The 18,103-nt window shown below is 43.1% G+C and overlaps 1 protein-coding gene across 5 annotated transcripts in view; it reads left to right on the top strand.

Moving 5' to 3' along the window:
* The window catches only part of PPP1R16B (protein phosphatase 1 regulatory subunit 16B), a 106,351-nt gene extending 88,576 nt beyond the window's left edge, over nucleotides 1-17,775 (top strand). For 4 of the 5 annotated variants that reach the window (XM_081916929.1, XM_081916930.1, XM_081916932.1 and 1 more), the window contains 8 exons: nucleotides 4,776-4,921; nucleotides 7,720-7,823; nucleotides 9,046-9,170; nucleotides 11,920-12,045; nucleotides 12,695-12,770; nucleotides 13,089-13,218; nucleotides 15,293-15,461; nucleotides 16,238-17,775. In XM_081916929.1, coding sequence (XP_081773055.1) covers nucleotides 4,776-4,921; nucleotides 7,720-7,823; nucleotides 9,046-9,170; nucleotides 11,920-12,045; nucleotides 12,695-12,770; nucleotides 13,089-13,218; nucleotides 15,293-15,461; nucleotides 16,238-16,759 — 1,398 coding nt within the window. In that variant the 3' untranslated portion in view covers nucleotides 16,760-17,775. Of the gene's footprint in view, nucleotides 1-1,067; nucleotides 1,543-4,775; nucleotides 4,922-7,719; nucleotides 7,824-9,045; nucleotides 9,171-11,919; nucleotides 12,046-12,694; nucleotides 12,771-13,088; nucleotides 13,219-15,292; nucleotides 15,462-16,237 lie in introns of those variants that run through there. The other variant, XM_081916933.1, reaches the window with a different exon arrangement.
* The last annotated feature ends 328 nt before the right edge of the window (nucleotides 17,776-18,103 follow it).

Raw genomic sequence — 18,103 nt, 5'->3', positions numbered from 1 at the left:
AGTCACTTCCAGGTTTGCAGCGTTTGGAAGCCAAAATGTTCGAGAACTAAGCTGTTTGAAAACCAAGGTACGACTGTCTTTTGTAACATTTTGTTGGGTCCTAATAAAGCTATTACCTGACTGGGATTTCAATAAACTAACTTACGTTTTACTTGTTACCATTTGGAAAGCTGGCTGTACACCATTGGTTGACCACCATTGGCGCGCGCGCACACACACACACACACACCCCTACAAATAATTTCACCTGTTGTTTTATATAGATGGTATCTAACACCGAGTAAATTGGCAAAAATGTATAAATCAAAATCGAATAAATGTTGGAAATACAAAGAGAAAGAAGATACTTTCTACCATATGTGGTGGTCTTGTAGAAGGTTAAAGCTTACTGGGAAATGATATATAATTAATTGAAAAAGATGTTTAAAATAACATTTGCCAAAGGAACCAGAAGCTTCCATTCTTGGAATTATAGGGGTAGAACTACCTAAACAGTACAGAAATTTATTCATGTATGCGACTACAGCGGCAAGAATGTTATTTGCCCAAAAATGGAAAGAAGTCCTGACGAAAGAAGAATGGATACAAAAACTTATGGACTATGCAGAAATGGTGAAACTTACCAGAAAAACAAGAAATCAAGATAACAAACTATATATATATATATATATATATATATATATATATATATATATATATATGAATGGAAATGGTTTATTGAATATTTACAAACAAATTGTAAACAGATAAGGACATTGGCAGGGTTACTGTAATAACCTGCAGCTTCATCAGAGTATATAATTAAAGTAGATGAATAAAAGAATAAGTTATTTAGAATATGCAGGAAATGATAAAAAAAAATCAATTTCAGGAACCATAGAAAGAGGAGGAAGTCAAGTTTTGAAATGTTAAGATGACTGTAAAACTATTGAAATGGGGGGGGGGGGAGAGAGAGAGAGAGAGAGAGAGAGAGAGAGAGAGAGAGAGAGAGAATTGCACCTGTTGTTCACACAAACTCTACTCTGGCTAATAATTTTATGTTGGGTAAAATAGCACGGGAGAATGTTTAAACCTCACTCCCAGAGATCCAGATCCACACAAGCATCCTCACATCTGTTTTTAATAAACTAATACAAGGATGTGGATCACAGCTGGTTCAGAAAGCCCCTGCCAATATTGGACTTAAAGGCTAACCCAGTAGAAGACAGCTTTATGTGTTTTGAACCAACTGTGTAGGTTAAAGGGTCACAGCATAAGCAGAAGAGTCCTCAAACTGGATGTGCTACATGCATGTTACTGATCTTCCAAACAACCCAAAAGATGATGAGAAAAGGGCCATGCAGGATAATTGGCAGATCATTCTAGGCTAGATCATTATAAGGCAGATCATTCAGGTTGATAATGTGTTTGAATGGGCTTTTGATGTGGGGGAAATGAGACTGGACTCACTGTCGTATCCTTATTTCCTCAACTTTCTGAAATCAGATGGCTGCTGGGTTTTCCGGAGACCATCTGGATGCCTATTTTCTAGGCACTGAGGAGGTGGGTAGTAACAACAGAGGGAGGGTTGTTAAGCTGATTCTGGAGGCGGATAACTTCATTCAAATTTCGTTCTTTCTTAGTAGGTTTTGTAAATGCAGCTATTGATGCCCCATGGCTGAAGCCCAGATTCTTCTGCAAATGAGCATTATTTTTCTGGCACTGGGTAGTTGTTTACTTTGACATGCAAACTAGCTCCTGAAACAAGCTAAATATAAAGATATATATTTAAATATATATTTCAGCAAAGCTTCTAAAATCTTAATGGCAGTTGGTATCTGTTCTGGTTGGTTTGTTTGTTTGTTTAACTGATTTTATGTAAGTGCTGTTGGTTGTTTTAAACTGTTGCTCTGTTTCAAAAATTGTTTTTATGTATGTAATTGCAAACTGCTTTTTAATATATGTAACTGTTTTAGATACATTGTTGTATTGTAAATCACGTTGAGGTGTCTCATAGGAAGTGATTCATAAGTTAAGATAAATACCGTATTTTTCGCACCATAGGACGCACTTTTTCCCCTCCAAAAATGAAGGGGAAATGTGTGTGCGTCCTATGGTGCGAATGCAGGCTTTCGCTGAAGCCTGGAGAGTGAGAGGGGTCGGTGCGCACCAACCCCTCATGCTCTCCAGGCTTCGCACACCTCTCCGCAAGCAGCAGGAGCCCAGCGCTGGGCTCCCACTGCTTGCGGAGAGGTGCCTGCATGCCGAAGCCTGGGCGCGCTGAGCTCAGCGCGTCCAGGCTTCGCGGACCTCTCCGCAAGCAGCGGGAGCGTTCCGCTGCTTGCGGAGAGGTGCCTGCATGCCGAAGCCTGGGCGCGCTGAGCTCAGCGCGTCCAGGCTTCGCGGACCTCTCCGCAAGCAGCGGGAGCGTTCCCGCTGCTTGCGGAGAGGTGCCTGCATGCCGAAGCCTGGGCGCGCTGAGCTCAGCGCGTCCAGGCTTCGCGGACCTCTCCGCAAGCAGCGGGAGCGTTCCCGCTGCTTGCGGAGAGGTGCCTGCATGCCGAAGCCTGGGCGCGCTGAGCTCAGCGCGTCCAGGCTTCGCGGACCTCTCCGCAAGCAGTGGGAGCATTCCCGCTGCTTGCGGAGAGGTGCCTGCATGCCGAAGCCTGGGCGCGCTGAGCTCAGCGCGTCCAGGCTTCGCGGACCTCTCCGCAAGCAGCGGGAGCGCTCCCGCTGCTTGCGGAGAGCTGCCTGTTTGAGGGCTGGGGTCGGGGGAAGCTCTAGCTTCCCCCGCCCCAGCCCCGCACCTGGGGGGGAAATAATTTTTTCCCCTTTATTTCCCCCCCAAAAAACTGGATGCGCCCTATGGTCCGGTGCGCCCTATGGTGCGAAAAATACGGTAAATAAATATGATGATATTTCCTTTTTGTTGTCCCTGTGACAAAGCAAAACATTTTTGGTCTGTAAAAGTGACTTTCTAGTCAGGTGGGAAAGCTTCAGACAGGGATCTTTTGCAGAAAGCAAGCTCACTAAAATTATTGACTCCAGTATCATATATTGACCAGGCTCATTGTTCAGTCATCACATAGCTTAACAACTGTTTGTTCCTCTAGTCATGAGCAAAAATGAGGACATACAAGGGTTAGTTTATACCATTTTGGTGATAAATGAAAACATTAATAGATAATGTGAACATGTAACATTGTCATATCACTACTGCAGATGGAAGGCAAATTTCTATACAACTGAACTCCAGATATCCTTTTGTTGCTAGTATTTGACATTTAGAATTTCCTAGGGTGGTGTTTGTTTCATAATGGCACCACACTAAAGGCCCGATTCCAACATTATGTGCAATGGACTTCCTGGAGGGATTGTATTTGCAGGTGTCACCTCCTGTCGACATAGTGATCAGTTGGGTAAGGAATGAGGCAGTCTTTCAGATATCCTGGTCCTGGTTTGTGAAAATTCACCAGCATTTTACTGCAAATTCCTCCTAACGTATGGATCTTTGCATGCTGTTTTGCCTAAACTACACATTTTTGCAAATTGATTTCCCCTAACATAATGCATTTTTAAATATTATTTTCACTAATATATGCATTTGCATTTTTGTGTACATCTCTTGACTGGAGAACTGCACCATTTTGAGAAGTGTGATGGATAGCTGCCCACATAGTGCAAATTGAGTTTGACTTTAAATGTGAATTGAATCAAATTTCTCCCCCCACTCCCATCCCGAATTATCAGGAACAAGCCAGGCTGAATTCAAGGTGTCACAATTAAGATATAAAGCCCTCAATAGCTTGGAACCAGTTTATTTAAAGGATCATCTCACCCCCATATGTACCCAGTTAAATGCATCAGTCCGCTAGAACTGGCACTTCTGCAAGCTCTCCATAACATCTGCAGCTCCAAGATATGTTTGCAGAACAGGACATGGATGGCACTGCTTTTTCCCTGCCTTAAAACTGCATCATGGGGAAGCGAAATAGCCCTGAATTTTCATCTACAGCTATGAAGTCTAATTTTCTGGAAGGCAGATTCAAGGAAATCGCCAGAGATCAGTGGTTTTGTTTATGTGGTGGCCCCTGGGTGGAAAACACCAGCTTCTATATTCTGCACTGTAAGCTTTATGAAACACCTAGGCATAAGTATTTAGAGAAATCTTTAGCAGTAGTTGCTACCCTCCGGAATATGGATGAGGCTAAATATCTGTTGTCCAATTCAGACAGGTCTGTAATGTTTAGCACAGCTCAATTTAGACAAAGCCATGTGGCCTTCCTTGAGTGCCAAGATTCTGTTTTTATGTATGTTTTATTTATTGTACAGGTCAAGTTTCTTTCTGTATGGTTCTTATGTATAATTTATGTCCATATGTTTCTGTTTGGCTGAAACCTGTATTTGGTTGCCTTATTAATAAATCTGAATTTGAATTAGCCTACAATGTTTGTTCTGCATTTGCAAGAAATCATTCCTTCAGTGTGGCAGCCCCTGTTCTTAGCATTCCCTGCCAGTTAATATTAGACAGGTGCCTCATTGTACAGTTTTCAAGGCCTGCTAAAACCATTTTTGTTTAGGCAATCTTACCCAGACATGTAATTTTACTATGTCTATTTGGTTTTTATATTTTGATAATTTTACTATGTTAGCTGTTTTAAAATCTGTGGGTGGTCCCCCCTTTTAATGATTCCCCCTCTTTAATGTAAACTTGACTGAGATTATTATGTTGTTTAAGTGGGTTATTGATTTTGTTAAATGAAACAAAACCTCTGCTGTCTTATAATTCTCAACAGTGCTGCATAGACAACTATGAAGAGGTCGTTAAGCTTCTTCTGAACCATGGTGCCAATGTCAACGCAAAGGACAATGAGCTGTGGACTCCTCTGCATGCGGCAGCAACATGTGGACACATCAACCTGGTGAAGATTCTGATTCAGCAGTAGGTGACCCGTGTTACTTTTCTGTCTTATGCTGGTCCAGACCCATTTTGAATACTTTTGATAAAAGTTGGGGTCCTTGTTGCTTAGTCATGTGTTTCCAGTCCATCCCCTCTGCTGTTAGTCTTAGCTGATCAGCAACACTTATTTCATTTCAAACAATGTGTCACCTGACATTCTGATGTCAGGTGATTGACAGGCAGGCAGACCTCAAACTGCCAAAGGTGGTCCATGGGGGTGAAGGACATCAGAATCAGACTTGTCTGATCCAGTTCACTAGCCTACCCTTGGCCAGCCAGAAACTACAGCAAGTAGCAGGAACAAGACACGATAGATGAATATTTTGGGCACCCAGCCACACAGCATCCATTGTTTTTGTGTTCCAGAACAACAGTCCTGGTATTCCCCCATGGGTAAGCAGTCCTATAGTTCTTCATGACTTATTCAGATTAGACTTGGCAGAAGTGAAGGTTTGGATTTATGCCACACTTCATTTCATGTTACCACTTGATATAAGCTAGAGTGCCAGAAAGTGGTTCACAGAACAGTTTATTCAGTCAGGGTGCTACTGATGAGAAGGCCCTGTTCTGCATCTCAACCCTTTGTGCCTCATAGGGCAGAGGGACACAGGACAAAGTATCTTTCAGTGCCCCAGTACATGGGCAAGTTCATGTGAGAAGAGATGGTCCTTAAGACATCCTGATCTCAAAGAGTTCAGGCTCTTCTTACCTTGAATTGGATCTGGAAACAAATTGGATTTGCCCTTCTGCTTTGCAAATGTATAATGTGCTGATGCTCCATGGAGATTCTAATTTTTAAAAAAAAAGGAAGGAGGAAAAGTAAACCACAAGAGTCTGATGTCAGCCATCTTGCATGTTTAATGTGCTACTTCATAACTGCCAGTTTCTGAGCCTACCTTATATGGCTGTTATGAATCAAAACTTGGGGGTAACCTGAGCTCCCTGGAGGAAGAAAGGGATACAAATATGGTAGGATAAATAAATTCTGCTTTGCCTGTGCCTCAATAATAAGAATGCTGTTGTTTTTGCACCGTGCCAGTTGATTCTCTGTACCAGAAGAAGCAACGGACTGGGAGTTTTTTCCCCAGAACACAACACAGCATGTGGTTGTTGCAATCAAAGTAGTATTCAGTAAGAAGTCTATCAGATCAAAGGGTCTGTTTAAATACAGAATCAAAAGGCTTCAGTGCCACAACATGGAACCCAGAGAGACCTGTAGAAGTAGCAGCCGTACAAAGGATGTCAGATCCTGTGCTTTGTTTGCTGATTTAGACGGACTCTATAAAAAGAACCTGCAAGTGTGTTTTACATTGTAATTTCCTCTGTTCTCATGGGGAGGAAAAATGAGCATGAATATCAATGGAAGCGACTGCCTAGTCTCCACTTCAAAGGGATATAAATGTCAAGGCAGATCAAGCTTAATCTGTATTAGGATATTATTTTCACGTTGAGGCCACATGTGGTTCAGAATATATTGGGACACCCCTAGGATTTTGTTACAGGCACGGGAATTGACTTGTTGAAGCAGAATGGTGGGCCTGTCGGTTTTGGTGCCCTGTGCAAAATGGAATGCATGATTGAGAGAAATGTGGGAACGGGACAGTGAAAATGCATGTGAGAAAGACAAGCTCTTACATCTTGGGGTGAGAGGGAGACAAGCTCTCACCGTTTGGGGTGAGGAGGGGGGCTGGTTCTCTTGCAAGAAGGCAAAGATCCACAAGGTTAGATTTGTAGATTTAGGTAGGGTGGTGATAAAATTCCAGAGAAGCACGATCTGTGTGACTCCTTAATGACATATGCTATTTGGACTGAGAAGCTAATCTGGAAGTAAGGGCTTTATACAGTCTGGTGTATCCCTACTGGCCTGGATGGATTTATGCTGTGTGATCAACTGATTGTATTCAGGCTAGAACTATGGACTAGAGGGTGTTCTTGATCTACAGGAGCAGTGCAGAGTGGCCCTCACAATGGTGTTGCGACTCCCAACTCCTATCAGCCTCAGCTAACATGGCCTATGGTCAGGGTGTTATAATCCAACAACAACTGGAAGGTCACAGGCTCCTGCCCTTTAACTACAGAGCCTAATCCACTTGGTTTTCTGAGAGACAAGAGATTAGAGTACTGTGACCAAACAGTGACAGCTGGAGGCTCCGATTCAGATTCTCTCAGGGTGTCTTGCTGTATTAAGTGGGAAGGAACTGTTGTTTTCTTTGGGAGTTTATAATTGAAGGTATTTTCATTCCATCTTAGAATCCAATGAATTCACTGAAAGTCTTTCTTAGCAGTTGCCTTTCCTTATCACCTAGGGGGCAATCCTGGCGGCAGATGGAAAAAGTAGTCATGACTAAAGTAAGGTCTCAACTCCCACCTGCTTTGCTTCATTTGGCTCTGGGGGAAAAACACCTCTGAAACCCACCACAGTCCTATATGTCTCCAGTAATGCACTGTTAAGTTTTGGGCACCATGTCTGAGTCATTGTTGTCAATTTATTTATACCCCACCTTTTCCCCTGACAGGGAATCAAGACAGCTTACAAATAAAAAGAACAGCTAAAATCTTAAAGAAAAACCAATAATTAAAAAAACAGTTAAAATTGATAGAGTTAAGCCTATAAAGCAAACAGATAATTGCAATAAAAACAGCAGAGCACCATCCCTTGCATTAAAAGCAGTCAGTTCTCAAAAGCTTGATGGAACACGATTTGCTGTCCCGTGCTGTGCATTACCCTTGAGATCCTTGAAGTGTGCTGATATCTCTCATGCCTGGCTTTCTCCTTGCAGTGGAGCAGACCTGTTAGCGGTGAATGCAGATGGGAACATGCCATATGACCTGTGTGAAGACGAACCAACTCTAGACGTCATTGAGACCTGCATGGCATACCAGGGTAAGGCCCGGTTATGAGAAACTGGAGCTTCAGGTGTGGGCTTGTGTTGCTATTTGACATCTTCCTGTGGAGGTTGAATGTCCAGTGCAGGTGACTCAAGCATCCCATCCTAGCATGGCTCATAGCAAGAATGATGAGAGCTGTAGTCCAGCTACATCTGCAGAGCCACAGGTTCCCTCATCCCTGTAAAGGAACAGCCATGCTGCTATTAGAAAATGTATTAGGGGTGGATGTGTGTTGCGTCACATGAGCAGCAGAAGTATGCAGCCTTCTAAGGCCAATATAAATCCCAAACCTTCATGGCATGGTGACACTGTGGAAGGTTGGGGAGGGGTATGTATTATTTGTGACCACCCAGGCCATGTTCTCATGAGTAAAACTATTGATAGCCACCAATTTAGAGGAATTTAAAAGAGGATTAGACAAAGGCTAGGAATAATGGAAGCTGTAGTCTACCTGTTACCCTATCCCTGATCTAGCACATTAAGTTATCTTTTCGCATCCATGAAAATATTTAGGTTTTAAATAGCTCTGTTCAGCTGCACAACTGCTGCACCAAACTTTAATTTCTTCCGGCAGTTTTGTGCCCAGTCCTGGGCAAAAGAAAACCACTTCCTGGAAGTAAACAAGTCTCTCCCCATGCAAAACTATGTGTGTGCCCTGATGTTCCCCACATGTACACCAGAGCTGCTGAAGTCAATGACTGCAGTCCAGCAGATTTATTTACGTATATCCATCCCCGTAACCATTTTGATTACTATTTGTTGATTTTTTTCTGTGTGTGTAGTCTAAGGGGCTAGCTACATGTTATGTGCAAATAAAGGCGTTATTAATTCTGATGCTGCTGGGTTTTTTAAAAAAATAAAAACAAAAACTGCTCTGTTTGAAACACAAAAGCAGCAGGGAGGTATGCTTAAACCCAGCCAAATGGGCTGGGTGTAAATAATAAATTATTATTATTTTATTATTATAAACCTTTTGTCATCCAGATGTTTCTTTGCTCCAAATGCCTCCCTCTCTCATCTGGCTTTCCCCCTGAAATTAAAAAAAGGTGTTCATAAGTTGAAGCATGCCTCCTGGAACAGATTTATTTTAAAAGCCACTCTCCTATACACATTTGCCTGTAACATGTATGTTAGCCTTTAAGCTAACCAAACTATTTTTCTGTTAAGTCAAATAGAACCTCATGCTGTTCCTACTCCTCTCCTTTTGCTCACTGTAGGAATCACACAGGAGAAAATCAATGAAACGCGAGCTGCGCCAGAACAGGCAATGGTTGATGATATTACAGAGATGATAGAAACAGGGCAAGATCTGAACAGGACCGATGCACAAGGTGCTACGCTGGTGAGCCATATTCTCACTGAATTATTATAAGAAGCTGGCTGCCTGCCTGCCTTTGGATGTAATTGGACTTGTAAATCTTCAACATTTCCTTTATTGCTTTTTTGCTGTGGATCTTCTTGAAATGACGGATGTTCAGGGTAGACAATTACTTTTTAAGAGGGCTGAAAGGAATTTCGGTTCCAGTGGTATATTATTTTTATATTAGCCCAATCAAATCTTTATCATTACGGTTGATGGCCAGCATTAAAAAACCAGGATAAGAGGGTTATGTTGCTCTTATTTTAGTTATTCCATTTGTGTTTCGCCTTTTCTCCAAGGAACTCAAGGTTCTCAATAGCTCTTCCCCCCTTTTTTTCTCACAACAGCCATGTGAGGTAGGTAAGCCTGGGTGTGTGTTAAAATACAAGACATGAGAGCTCCATTATCTGATGTCCCAAGCTTCTATTTTTAGTTTTTAAAATTACTACAAGGGTTTCCGTTTTGATTGGCCCTGCGGCAATAGAGGAAGAGTTGTATTTTCCACAGCGGGGCAAATAGCAGCTTTGCAGGAGGGGATTTAGATCAGGGGAATTTTGCAAGGAGGGAACGGTTAACTCCTCCCCCCTCCCAAATCTGTATCTCTTCTAAGCTGCTTTATTGTTTTAAAAAAACCTTCTGTACTTTGGCCCTAGTATGAGCAGGGATTGACAACACACCCTTCCTTCCCCCCCCCCCCCCGGAATACTCCCCACACTCTGGGCTGACCCACAGTCAGACATCTGGGCTCCTGCTTAACTATTTATTCCTCCCCCCACCCACCACCTTTTTACAGCCTTCCTCTAAGCAGCTCAGCTTGGTGTGCAATGAGGAGTTTATCTCACGGCAGCGTCACTAAACCTCTCTGAGGGTTCACCTGAGAAGTGGTGACTAAATATACAGCACTTGTATATGCATTCCGCTGTAGGAATTGCTGCAAGGACATCCTTATGACTGAAAAAAAGCATCATTTCATCACTGGCACAAAATGGGAGATTCTGATCGCTAACTGCACCTGGTTTTGTTACTGTAGTTAGAGGTCAGGGATTAACACAACATCGCATGAACTCTTCCAGATAGGAACAGTTTGAGAGTGTGTTGAGTGTGTGTGGATCTCATCCCCTTTTTGCTGTGGTTTTGGGTAACAAAACAAGCGGCTACATAGTGTTCAGTGTGAGTTAATTCTGCAAGTGAGCTTTAAATTGATTCTCACACTCATCAGTGCTTAGGAGAATGAAACCACGTTCATTTTTAATCTGGAATAAATACTGTGATGTTCAAGAGTAGGTTTATATGTTAAGAACTGTCACCACCGACTGATGAAATGTGGCAGGTCAGGTGTCCTAAATGAAATTGGTGTTTGCAATTGCTGGTTCTCATCAAATGCACAGGTTGCTGCACTTTATTTATTTTAGCATTCCATGGGACAATTGCTAGTATTACTATCCCTCCTTCCCTACAGAGGTGTGCCTGGCATCTTCACTGCATATTTCCATCATATGCTGAAGATGCATCTCTTTACCCTGGCCTTTGACACTTGAGATGTATATTTTTGGACCCACCCTGATCATAATTTGTTTTAAACCATTTTTTATATTGTATTTAAAATTGCAGCAACCTTCACCAGGATCTTACGAGTGAAGATCTGTTTTTTTGTTTGATTGATTAATAATATTAATATCCACTTCAGTGAGGCATTTTAATTCAGGAAAACAGTATGGCAACATAGCTTAGTTTGTAGTGCAGGAGACTGTTAATCTCAGAGCTGTGGGTTCGAGTCCCACGTTGGACAGAAGATTCCTGCATTGCAGGGGGTTGGACTAGATGCCCCTTGTGGTGCTTTCCAACTCCGCAGTTCTGTAACTCTACAATTTTAAATCTTCTTCCCCAGTACTTGGCCCTGATCCAAATGGTGGTGGTTTGCGTGAGGGGGGGTGTTACTGCTACACAGCTGTTCCAACAGAGGGGAAATGTGTTGGGCGATTCACTTACGTCTACTCTGGCCCTAAGACAAGTTGTTTCAGTAGAAAAATTGATAACGAAAATCTGTTTTGCACATCAAGCTCTCGCAAGGAATGCAAGGAGCTTCTCTATCATAGCAATGCTCCGTTCACTTGGAGCCCCCTATTGGTTTTGTGGAGTTCTGTCTGTTTGGCTGTTAATGGTGAGCTATGGGGGAAGTGGAAAGGTTGTGGGTATTGAATTTATATCAAGCCATGCTTATTTGGCTGGGCCAGTATTAGGAGCAAGCGCCATAAGGGTTGTGCCATTGTGGCGGAGCACACATTTTGCACACAGCTTCAGTTCCCAGCATCTCCAAGTAAGGCTGGAAGAGACCAGGCAGACCGATGATCTGACTTGATATATGGCAACTTCCTATGTGCTCAATGCCATACTTTGCTTGGGATAGTCTTGATTTTATATTAGGATCAGGTTATCTGAGCTTGGCAAAACATCTGCAGATAATAAAGAGTCTTATTGCTAGCTGTGCAGGTTCAGTGCTAAGAAATTAAGAGGCAATTGCTAAGCATTTGCTTTGAGTTGGAAAGGAATGGGAGCTGAGGCAAACTCTTAATTGCTGAAACGGATGCAAAGCTGAATGAGATATTGATACAAGGAGCAGGAACCCAGTTGAGAATGCAGCTTAGGTCTTTTGGATGCACTTAATCCTTAAGGTCAAGCTCTAGGTTGTTTCAGACTCAATATAAAAGGCATTGCCTTCTCCTTCTCCTAGTTGCATATAGCTGCAGCCAATGGCTACCTGCACGCAGCAGAGATTCTTCTGGACCATGGAGCAAGGCTGGACCTCAAGGACTGGGATGGCTGGGAGCCCCTCCATGCTGCTGCCTTCTGGGGACACGTACGTGTTTTGTTTCCATCCTTTCAGAAGAGGGCAAGACCAACTCATGAGAAGTAGTTCCTCAAAGAGTTTTACCTACGATAGCTAAATAGAACCTCAATATTATTGGCTGGGGAGCAACCATGAAGAAAACCTTATATCCTACCTGTGAGCTTCCCTGCTGTGGGGAGACAAGATGCTGCAGTACTTGACTGGAGAGCCAGTGTGGTGTAGTGGTTAAGAGGGGTAGACTCGTAATCTGGGGAACCGGGTTCGCGTCTCCGCTCCTCCACATGCAGCTGCTGGGTGACCTTGGGCTAGTCACACTTCTCTGAAGTCTCTCAGCCTCACTCACCTCACAGAGTGTTTGTTGTGAGGGAGGAAGGGAATAGGAGATTGTTAGCCGCTTTGAGACTCCTTCGGGTAGTGATAAAGCGGGATATCAAATCCAAACTCTCTTCTTGACAAGGCCTTCTCCTACCTGCTCTGGCCAGGTGGAGATGAAGTTCAAAACATATGGAGGGCACCAGGTTGGGGAAAGTTGGACTAGATGGACTTTTGGTCTGATTCAGCAGGGCTCTTCTTGCAATGCCAAGTTCATCTGTATAAAAGACATGGCCCTAGTGTTCAGAGGACTAGTAAAATTTTTGCTTTCTTTCCTTTATTCCAGATGCATATGGCAGAGCTGTTGGTGTCTCACGGCGCAAGCTTGAGCGCCCGAACCACCATGGATGAGATGCCAATAGGTGAGCTGTAATTCTGCCTCCGTTTGCACTTTCCATTCTTGGGCAAATGCATATCCTGGCTCCCCATCTGAATATCAGTCTTCTGGGGGCATGCTCTTTATACCTCCACCCCCCACACACAAATTGCTGGGGGGGGAGGAATTTGAACCCAAGACTGGTTTGTGCATATGAATAAAAGAAGTTCATGTTTTCTGTTCTCAGTCCCAGGTGTTGCTGGGCTTGGAGTACTCCTAATAAAATGCAGTGTGTGAGCTGGGGACTTTAGCTACATCATTGCAGGGCAGTTCAACTCAAGGGTTTGGTTTCTATTCCCTTTAGACCTCTGTGAAGAAGAAGAGTTTAAGGTTCTGCTCTTGGAGCTGAAGCATAAGCACGATGTCATCATGAAGTCTCAGATGAGGCACAAGTCCTCCTTGAGCAGAAGAACCTCCAGCACTGGAAGCAGAGGGTGAGTGAGCAGAGAGAAGCCATGTTGGCTAGATGTATATTTCCATGCCTTAGTGCTTGGCGAGTCTGAGATTTGTGGCCGCTTAGTGGGATTTCCAATTGGCTGCAGTTGAGCTTACTTTCAATAAATAAAAGCAGATTCAGCAGGAAAGGCAACAAAGCAAATGCACGCCATGATTGCAAGATTTAACTTGAGAATGTGGGCTTGTGGTGGGGAAAATACTGATTTTCTACAAGAGATATTTTAGGAGGAAATCCTACAGGGTGGTTTATCGGGGGCTAAAATTAACCTTATCCTTATTATTATTTTATATTGCACTATTACCAAAATGTGTTGTTTTACAGAAGAACATAAGCAAAAAAATATATCAGGTGGTTCTTGCTACCAAGACCTTACACAAAACAATTTTATCTGTGTTAGTTTTGAAATATAGATAATAAAAAAAGGGAGGGAGAGGCATGGGTTACAAGAAGTGAATCTGATCAAATGCAGTTGCATTTACCTAAGGATGCAGTTCTATACATGCTCTAAATACCTTGAACACAGTGAGATTTTCTTAGGCCTGCATAGGATTGTGTTGTGTTGAATGTGAGAACTAAGGGGTTAAGGATTCTCAACCTTTTTATATACCTACAGTATACTGAGGGAAGACAAACAGCTTGCTAGCATGGAATGAGAGCCACCTACTGACCATTTAGCATCATGGGAACTAATGCTTCAGTTATGAATTATGGAGCAATTACATGTCCTAGACAAAAATATTATAGCAGATTTGTATATTTGCTTACTCACAATAATTTATGCAAGCATTTCAATGAATTCAGTTGCTGCTAAACCAAGGCACAAGTTGACAGATTTTAGGCTTGCGCATGGGATCTTTTGAATTCTTTTTGCTACTGTCCTGAGATTCACAAGCTGCAGTCTCATGTGAAAGATACACTCTTCGGCCAGTTAAAGAATTCTGAATTTGAGTAACAGAACTTAAAGGAGCTCACAGCCTTTCCATGCAGAACTCCACTCCTGGGCTCTTCATTTCAACAGTATAACTTAGGGTGTAAGGGGAGTCATTTTGCTGCTGCTATTATTAAATATAGCTGGGAGTCAGAATCCCTTGCTTATAAACTCCAGGTTGGATTACTGCAATATGCTATATGTGGGGCTGCCCTTGGCCCAGAAGCTGCAGCTAGTGCAAAATGCAGTGGCTTGGCTTCTCACTGGGGCAGGCTATCCCCACCTTGTTATGGTGCTGCTGAAAGGATTGCAATCACTGCCAATAAGCTGCCAGGCTAAATTCAAGGTGTTTGTTCTTGTGTACAAAGCTCTATGAGGGCTGCGGGTGGCACTGTGGGTTAAACCACAGAGCCTAGGACTTGCCGATCAGAAGGTTGGCGGTTTGAATCCCCACGACGGGGTGAGCTCCTGTTGCTTGGTCCCTGCTCCTGCTAACCTAGCAGTTCGAAAGCACCTCAAAGTGCAAGCAGATAAATAGGTACCACTCCAGCGGGAAGGTAAACGGCTTTTCCATGCACTGCTCTGGTTCGCCAGAAGCGGCTTAGTCATTCTGGCCACATGACCTGGAAGCTGTACGCCGGCTCCCTCGGCCAATAAAGCGAGATGAACGCCGCAACCCCAGAGTCAGTCACGACTGGACCTAATGGTCAGGGGTCCCTTTACCTTTACCTTTACAAAGCTCTATACAGCTTGGGATAAGGGCATCAAAAATATTGCCTCACCCCACCTTAGAAAAAGAACAACTTTGAGTCATGGCTGGGAAAGGTGGGTGTGCTTAGTCCAAAGTGGCCTGGGGGGTCAGTCTCTGAAGTCCCATAGGCCTAATCACTATTACTATTACTATTACTACTACCACCACTAATAATAATAAGTACAAAGGGTGAAGGGTACTTTCCTTATTAACAAGGCCTGAAGATGCTTATATAGAACTTATATGCAACTTGGTGAAATATTCTGAAGGGCTGTTCACACTGCAAATGTAGCTACAGAACGATGAATGTAGCTGCTCCATTTCAGTGATTATCCTCTTCACAATCCCTCTCCTCTGTCCTTTTTTCTTCAGGAAAGTGGTACGGAGGGCAAGCCTTTCTGACCGAACCAACCTTTACAGAAAGGAGTACGAGAAGGAGGCCATCATCTGGCAGCAAATAGAATCTTCAGAAGAGCAGAGGACCTCTGGCTACAATGGTGACATCAGGGAGTCTTGCTCCAACCAAGAGAACACAGATCCAGTAAGGGGCAAAGTAATAACTAACTAATCCTTCTGTTGGAGTGAAGGTATTTCCAGTGCTCCAAAGTAGAGTGGAAGTTTCGTTATCCCTATAGCCTATGCTCCAGTGTGTGCTCAATTATTGCCTCATGCCGATCTCATGGGGTTGTCCCTCTCCCCCCCCCCCCATTGCAGAAGGTTTTGGATAACCTGACAAAAAGAATGGAAGCAGACTGCCCTGTGTCTGCTTATTGGCTTATGCATGTTTTCACAAGCCACAGGCTAGCCTAACATAGCAGGCAGGCATAGCTTCTTGGTGCATGGAAATCAGTAAGCGTCAGTCAAATGATAAATGGTTAGTCTGTGAAGAATACAGAGAACATATTTGATTGATTATGAAATAATCTAAGGAAGGGAAATGATTGAAGAACAGATTTAAATGCAAGTAAGACAACTAAGAGACGTGTGGTGAATGCGGTGGAAGTCTTTTATAATATTTTAACTAAGATTTATATATTGCAGTATTTAAAGCAAGAATTTGGTAATATTCCAGGTTATGAAAAGTATTTTTTCTTTTCTTTTGTCTTTTTTCTTCATATCTATTATTTTTCCTTTTCTTTCTTTTTATTAGTTTTCATTTTGGAAAATATGTATATAAGTGTGTTTACAGTGTTATGTATTGTTCTTTGTTTTTCTTTAATTTCTTTTTTGAAAAATTTAATAAAAAATATATATATATTTTAAAAAGATAAATGGTTAGTCACGGCTGAGCCTTTTTCATTTTCTTTTCTGTTTCAGAACTCTCCAGCAGATTCACCCACAGTCCTTCCAGAGCTGGTAACCAAAAGCACGCAGTGTGACTCGGAAACCCTCCTCCAGAACGGGCTCAACTTATCATCTGCCACTTACCAATACTCTATCCCTAATGGAGATGTTTGGAAAATGCATTCTGCCCTGGACAATGAGGCAGGCCAAGCACTGCCCTATGAAACCCCCGGAGTCCCTGACTCTCATCAGATCTGGGGGGGCTACAAAGAAAGGAGCCACCAAACCCTCGCGGAGCTGAAACGGCAGCGGGCAGCAGCGAAGCTTCTCAACCACCCCTTCATCAGCACACACTTTGGGAGCAACGGGGGCAGCACAGCTGAGAACGGGGGAGAAGGGAAAGAGCACCTCATTAGCTCCAGGACTCCTTCCTATACGTCCAATGGGACTTCAGTTTATTACACAGTGTCGAGCGGTGATCCACCTCTCTTAAAGTTCAAAGCTCCCATGGAAGAAATGGAGGAGAAGGTGCACGGGTGCTGCAGAATTTCCTGATCCGATTTCATTGCAAACCAGCTGAGATGCTAAGCTGGGTAGGCATGTTGCATCCTCTGCTGAGTCTTGGTTGTTATCACTGCGGAAGGGGAGAATCTGGATCAGTCATCTCAGGCCAGGCTGTCCCAGGCTTACTCATTTTTAGTACCTTACTTTGCTTTTGCAATTCCATTAAAAATCAAGCAAGTGTAGGTGGCAGAGAGAAATCCAGGACAGCTCCTTATTGCATACTCTTGTCCACACACGAGAGAGAGAGAGAGAGAGAGATCTCATTACATCCATGTGATTGCTAACCCCATCTCTATTTCTGAGCTTCTTGGGCCACCATGCTCCTGAAAAATGGCACTTTGGGAACAAACCCTCTCAACACATCCTTGGTGCACCATTACCAAAGGTATGCGATCCAAACCCGAGCACTTTTTCGAGCAGCGTAGGTGGACTGTTGAAGGACTCACTTTGCCCACACAAATGTGAGGTTTTTGCACACAGAAGACATATGCACTTTACTTCAACAACCAGTAGACTGTTCTGTGACAACACAGTTGGGACACTTAGCCATCCTGTTGCCAATTTTTTTGAGCCACCATTTCCTGTTGTGCTCTTTGTACAAACACAGAGAGTTGGATAGGTCTTCTCTGCAAGCAGCAACCCTGTTATAAATGGGTGGGATATTCTGAGCTCCTTAGAGGAGTGATACAGCTAATGGGGATTAATGGTTCACACATAACCTCCATTGCAGTCCTTTCACTTAGCACTTGGGCATAATTTGACACATGGCTGGCAAATTAAACTTCATATTTCATCAGAGAGCCGCTGTGTTTGGATTTCCCCCCCTAAACCACTGTTGGGGAAAGATTAGGGTGGATGGGATCTTCTTCCATTTGTCTAAACATTATTTTTTGTCACTTGGACCATTGTAATTGTATTTTTGGTTAGCCCATGCTTACTATGCCTAAGAGAGTATTTGAAATGGCTCTTGAACATTAAAGTTTGTGGCCTGTTTTGTTTTGGCAAAATCTTCCTGTTCTGCTGTGATTCTCATATCATCCTCTGATATTTGCAATTTCTGGCTTTTCTCAGCTATTCCTCAGCTATTTTAGTAACCAGGGTTACTAAAATAAGGTTTGGAAACACTCAGCTGTTTAAAAATATAGGCAGTACTGTACATTGAGAAAGATGCAGGGCCATCAATGAAAATTGCTGGGTTGAGTTCTCCTCTACCATAACATGCAGCAGTAACATTTATCCCATGTTGTGGTGTCATGGCATTGTGCATTACCTCACCTTACTCATTGACTGATGTGACTGCAGATGGGGAAACACTTCATGTCATGACATTGTGCA

Source organism: Podarcis melisellensis (assembly GCF_964234715.1).
Source record: "Podarcis melisellensis genome assembly, chromosome: 6".
Taxonomy (NCBI): domain Eukaryota; kingdom Metazoa; phylum Chordata; class Lepidosauria; order Squamata; family Lacertidae; genus Podarcis; species Podarcis melisellensis.
The sequence above is the reverse complement of the archived record's forward strand: the minus strand, read 5'-3'. Positions and strand labels throughout refer to the sequence as shown.